Consider the following 6,592-nt stretch of genomic DNA (forward strand, 5'->3'; position numbering starts at 1 on the left):
GCCTGCCTCTCCCTCTGCCTATGTCTCTGCCTCTCTTTCTCTGTGTCTCTCATGAATTAATAAATAAATGATATCTTAAAAAAGAAAAAATTATAAAGGAGGAGGTGATTACTGTAAAAATCAGGATAATGGTAATCTTGTGGGGAAGAAGACATTGAGTTTGGAAAGGGACACATGGGAGGGCTTTCATTGTGGCAGGCAAAGTTATTTTTCTTAGCCTAGGTGATGGGCTTTCCTTATAATGACTCATTAAACAATGCATTTGTTTTGTGTGGCTTTCTGAATCAATGTTTTATTTTATAGTTTAAAAATTATGCAAACTTCTGCTTCCAAGTAGAATTCAGTGAGTAGTGACAGCCATCACTCCCACTGCACCAACTAGGAAAAAAATGAGAGTACAAAAATATTTTTTATTTTTATTTATTTTTTAATTGAGTACAAATTTTTTTTAAGATTTTACTTATTTATTCATGAGAAAGAGAGAGATGCACACACACAGGCAGAGGGATAAGCAGACTCCACGCAAAGAGCCCAGTGTGGGACTTGATCCTAGGACTCTGGGATCACGCCCTGAGCCGAAGGCAGATGTTCAACCGCTGAGCCACCCAGGTGTCCCCAAAAATATTCTTTAAAACATCAGAGATGTGGGCAGTCCCGGTGGCTTAGCGGTTTGGTGCCGCCTTCCGCTTGGGGCATGATCCTGGAGACCCGGGGTCGAGTCCTGCATCGGGCTCCCTGCATGGAGCCTGCTTCTCCCTCTGTGCCTTTCTCTCTCTCTCTAATAAACTTTAAAAAAAATAGAAATGTGGAAAAAAAATAGAAATGTGGAAGTAACAAGGACTAGATGAACGAAAATCCCATTGAAGAAAAAGCTCATTTATGTGAGCTGAGATCATCAGCTGTTTTCTTCCCTAGGGACATTTGCCAGATCGGAAGTGTTGAATATTGGACTTGTCTTAGGCGAAGGCATTCTCTTGTAGGAGAGGTAAATCAGTAGAACTATTAACAGTCATGCAGGTTGGCGTAACAGATTGGAATCTAGAACAATTCCAAACATACTGCTGTTTTTTCTCCATGAGGTGTTTGCTAAGTGCTGGGGTAGCTCCGGGGACTAGGGAACTAAGGTGAGTGAAATCTCCTACAACTTGACAGTGCTTAGAAGATAGTGTCCTGCTGTGTGGAGGGGCCTGCAACAAATACAGGATGGATCTCATCCTTGAGACATTTGAAAACTGAGTGGACTGAGTCTAATGAAAGCTGAATTTCTGATTGGACTGAGGTGATTAGTATTTCACCCTCCCTGCCTAATACAGGAAAGAGCGAATCCCGGCTGGTAACTGGGAGGGATAGGTGTAGTAGCGGCAGTGCTGGAATAAGGGGATAATATCAACCTCAATTTCTAGGATTCCATTTCTTTATAAAATGTCCAGCACACTATAAAAAATTGTGAAACATCTGAAAAAATATGGCCAGTAGCTGAGAGAAAAAATAGACAATAGAAGCAGACTTATAAATGATCCACATTTAGAGGCGTGGCTGGGTGGTGCAGTCAATAAAATGTTGGACTCTTGGCTTCATCCCAAGTCATGATCTCAGGGTAGTGAGATCAAGCCCTGCTTAGGGTTCCATGCTCAGAGGGGAGTAGTCTTGAGATTCTCCCATTTTCCCTTTTCCTCTGCCCTTCCCCACTTATGCACACTCTTTCTCAAATAAATAAATCTTTATTTATCTGAACACTCGTAATTTATCAGTCAGTAAAAAAATAATCCATTTAAACAGAAAAAAACTTTAAAATAAGTATAATGAATATATTAAAATAAAATATATATATTAAAATAGAGAAAAGATTAAAAATGGATAAAAGGTTGGAGAATTTTAATATATAATTGAAGTCTAAAACCAAGATGTGCGTTCTACAACTGATAATATCTAAAAGTAAGAACTCATTGACACAAACAGTCTAACATACATGTAATTGGAGTCCCAAAAGGAAAGGAGAGCTAGATAAGAGCAAAAGCAGTATTTGCAGATAGAATTTTTGGCTAAGAATTTTCCAAAAGGCATTAAAGATAAACTTTGTCCAAAGTACATGGGTTGCCTGGGTGGCTCAGCAGTTGAGCACCTGCCTTCGGCCCAGGGTGTGATCCTGAAGTCCTGGGATCAAGTGTTCCATCAGGCTCCCTGCATGAAGCCTGCTTCTCTCTCTGCCTACGTCTCTGCCTCTTTATCTCTGTGTCTCTCATGAATAAATAAAATCTCAAAGTACATGAACTTCAAGAAACCATCACTAACATAACCTTTCTCCAAGGCTCCATTCTCCAGTATTTATGTTTCTGCTGCTTTCATCTGTATTTGTTATGACATTCTCAGAATCTGTTTGGAGGTTTTTCCTTAGGAACATGCTCCGTCTCCCTCACCTGCTTCTTAAGAGCAAGGTCTATTTTTAGTTTTATTTTATATTTTCTGCAATAATGATAGAATTTGCTAATGGTACTTAATAAACTAGCAGAATTTCCCATCCATGCAATAAAATGCCAGCACTATTCCAAGTGATTTTCTGAACCTAGTCATTTATCAGTCAGGACCCAGTAAAGAAAACAGAAGTCATACCAGTTATTTTGGTAGAGAGAATTTAATATTCAAAAATTGGTTAGCAGATATTGAAGGGCTGAAAAAAAAAAAAGAGGACACTGAAGTAACTGTAGGAACCCAGATTTGGGAACACAAAAGAGAGAGATTAGAGCTATGGGAGCCTAGAAGCCAGAGGAGAGATCCCACAGCGCTAGAACCATCAGCACCTGAGGAGTGGGTGCCCTGAATAGCTGTGACACACATCCATGAAGGATTCTCTTCCTGGCTGATTTTGGAAGATTATATTTTCCAAAGATGATTACAGTACCTGTCATGTCACATGCTCTGTATCATTTGCCTTTGACATTCTTCTTATTGAACAGTGGAATTTACATTTTCTGCCCTTGATTCTGGGCCTGCCTTATAAGAACAGCCAAAATGGCACTATGGATGTGACTTTTGAGGCTCGGTCATAAAAGGTATATCTTTTAGTTGGATGTTCAGGGGGTACCTTTGAAGCCTTGAACTGAGGTTGCCATGCTGAGAGGAAGCCCCAACTAGCCAAATAGAGAGACTCTGAAACCCAGCCAACCCCCTGCTGCTTTAGCACCCTGCTCCTCCAGCCCCAGCCACAATTTGATAGCAACCACATGAGACACCTGAGCTAGAACTTCATGTGAGGCCCTTCCCAAATCCCTGACCATGGAACCAGGAGAGTTAATAAAATTATTTTAATCATTGAATTTTGAAGTGATTTATAGAGCTGTGGATAATTGGAACACTGGTACTCTTACCTCAGGGACTCAGAGGAGGTGCCCCACAGAGCCACAGCAGAGACTTCGAACAGGCACACTAGTTTTGGAAGTGCCAGAAAAAGGCTAGAAACTAAAATTAACTGGTTTAGTCAGAGGGAAGGGCTCATTGCTGAGACAACACTAACAGGATTGGCAAGCACACAGAAAGGAGTCTGTCCATTTTCCTCCCCCTAGATTCCAGCAACTAATCCTTCCTCTTGGCAGAATCTAATAGAGAGCCAGCTTGGCAAAGGGAAAATGTTTTCAGAGTTCTAGCCCCAGCATCACAAGGCAGACTATAGAAAGTAGCTTAATGACTGACATGGGCACAAATTCTAAGACTTTTTTTCCTACTAAGTAAAATATGTTAGATTCTCACTGTGCTTTTGACCATAGTAAGTGTATGTATCCAGCATATCTTTAGCGTGATTTCACACCTTCTGAGAAAGGCCTCACTTCATAAAAACAGGCATGCAGTCTTTGTTTTCTCCCTCACTGCAGGTATGATCCAAAGGAAAACAAATGGACCCGAGTGGCTTCTATGAGCACAAGAAGACTAGGCGTGGCCGTGGCTGTGTTAGGAGGGTTCTTATATGCTGTAGGTGGCTCTGATGGGACATCTCCACTAAACACAGGTTAGTCTTTTCCAAGATCAGCACATTCCTCAGGATATTCCCCCTACAGAAAATTTTAAAACTCCAGGTTATCCTATAATTTTAAATTATAAAATTTAGACAATTTATATATTTATGTAAATAGTATAATTACTTATAATAATTTAAATATTTGAAATTTATTTTCCCCTTAGAATACAACTCCTAGCTCTTCCTCAGATCCTTCTGCAGCCATATTCTCCTAGCGTATTCCCAAAATATTTTTCTCCCTCCTCTTTATAAGCTTCTAGGAATTTATAATGAATAAAAGAACTATTTTCCTAATATGATTATTTCTCTGCCCCACCCCCAACCATCTCTCCTTAAAAAACTAAAGCCAAAAAAAAAAAGACAAAACAAAACCTGTATTATAACTTAAGAATAAATAAAAAGCTATAGTTATAAGCTGGTTTATGTGTCGGTCCTTTCTGTTGAGAGATAATGGTATTTTTGCCTAAGGATATTGTCGTGTGACACTTGGATCAGATTCATTGTCACATATCTTGTCTTCTGCTTAGAATGCAGTAGGAATTAACAGGCAAAGGGAATACAAGAGTACAGAAGTTATCTGATTATGAAAATTAATTACTAGTATAGAATGGTGCCTACAGATCCTATGGTCTAATCCCCTCATTTAAAGATAAGATGAGGCCTCAAGTCATACAGTCAGAACTATACTAAGGTACCTTGACTCCAACACATGCCCTTTCCACCATACTGTACCCAGATGAAACCATTAGCCCCAATAAGATTATAGTGGTATTATCCAAAGGTACACAAGTCCTCATAAGCAAAAATCAGATTGTGTATTGAAAATATGTATTATCACAAAGTTTTAATGGCTATTAGGAAAACTAGTTAGAAGAAATGGCTGAATGGTCACTTACTGGTTTTTTTTCCCCCTGCAGTGGAGCGCTACAATCCTCAGGAAAACAGATGGCACACCATAGCTCCTATGGGGACCCGGAGGAAACATCTAGGCTGTGCAGTGTATCAGGACATGATCTATGCCGTAGGAGGTAGAGATGATACTACAGAGCTGAGCAGCGCTGAGAGATACAACCCCAGAACTAACCAGTGGTCTCCCGTGGTGGCTATGACATCCCGCCGTAGTGGAGTAAGTGCCCAGCTACTGAAAACTTTGGGAAAAGAACAACAAGAGAGGGCTATGCAGGAGAGCTCTGATCTTAAAATACTGGTACAGTAAGGAGATGCACTGTTTAGGCAAAACAACCCCTACCTACTTTTGTACTGGAAAAAATTAATTTCTTATAATTGCTGTTATCTCAAGTACGTAAATACCTTCTATTCAATCATATCTTTAATAATAGAATTATTTTTTGTGATTTATCTTTCATTGATTGTTTCCCTGAAAAACATTATCTTTCCACTACCTTATCTAACTTCACCCATATTCATCCCTCTCAATTAGAGCTAAATGTTCTGAACTAATGTTCCTAGGTAATATTCTAAGTAGTTGGCACACCAATACAGATGTTTAGGCAGAAACACATCTGGCCCCACCACCAGTCTTCACAAACTGGTATGGGTCTGTCCCATCTGTAGTTTAGACCTGGCCAGGCTGACCTATGTCATGTTCTAGACCGTGGATGACTTGTGACCACAAGAGACTTCTAGGGTGGAGTATAGCATTCATCCATCCTAGGACATTTGGTTTGTAGTGAAATGTAACCCATAAACCACTGATTGTGTCAGGAATCCATTGATGTAGAACAACAGGTGGGAGAATGCAGCAGTAGCTGAAAGACTCCATTATCTGAGGATAAAAAGGAATCAATTTTGGTCAGAGAATAAATCAGAGAATCAGAGATATCAGAGAATATCACTGATAGGCATCAGCAAGGCAAAACATTCCCATATCTATGGTTTGCTATTACTGGTGATGAACAGCTTCTAGGTCACATTCCTGTTGTTTTCACTGCTACATTCGTATTATTTAGCAAATATTTATGAAGTTCTTACTGTGTGCTTGGAAAGCAAAAGTGAGTACAACTCCACAAGGAGCTCCCAAGTTAGTGGAGGAAATGGAAATGTTTACAGAAAATGATAAAAACAAAACAAAAAAGAAACGGTTGCATGTGCATTGTAAGAGAACATGGGAGGATATGCTTAATGTATTTGGGGGCAGTGAAGAAACTTACCAGAAAAAGTCAGATGTAAGCTAGGCCGTGAAAGAAAACTAAGATTTTCTAGAAGAGGGAAAGAAAACCAGGGACCAACATGTGCAAAAGTATGGAGGTATTACTAGTATAATCCTAATACGGTATTATTCCAATATCAGAAAAACATGGTATTTTCTGGGAAGAGCAGTTAAATCTGTATTCTTGCAGCATAGGGTACATAAGGAGGTGAGGCTAAAACATGGCCTAGGATGGATTTGTGGAGGGCCTGAATGACCTAGAAAGGACTTTAAACTTACCCATAGGTGGTAGGGAGGCTTAGCAATTTTTTAGAGGGAAGTGACAGCATGGTTAGGTTTGTATTTTAAACAGAATTTTAGTGGCAGTTTTAGATAGTGGGTTAGAATAGGCAAATACCAAAAGAAGTGAGAGC

The 6,592-nt window shown here is 39.6% G+C and overlaps 1 protein-coding gene across 1 annotated transcript in view; it reads left to right on the forward strand.

Moving 5' to 3' along the window:
- Positions 1-6,592, forward strand: part of KLHL20 (kelch like family member 20) — a 54,706-nt gene that overhangs the window by 43,706 nt on the left and 4,408 nt on the right. The window contains exons 9-10 of the mRNA XM_072830675.1: positions 3,867-4,000; positions 4,927-5,135. Coding sequence (XP_072686776.1) covers positions 3,867-4,000; positions 4,927-5,135 — 343 coding nt within the window. The remainder of the gene's footprint in view (positions 1-3,866; positions 4,001-4,926; positions 5,136-6,592) is intronic.

Source organism: Canis lupus, chromosome 6 (assembly GCF_048164855.1).
Source record: "Canis lupus baileyi chromosome 6, mCanLup2.hap1, whole genome shotgun sequence".
NCBI lineage: Eukaryota > Metazoa > Chordata > Mammalia > Carnivora > Canidae > Canis > Canis lupus.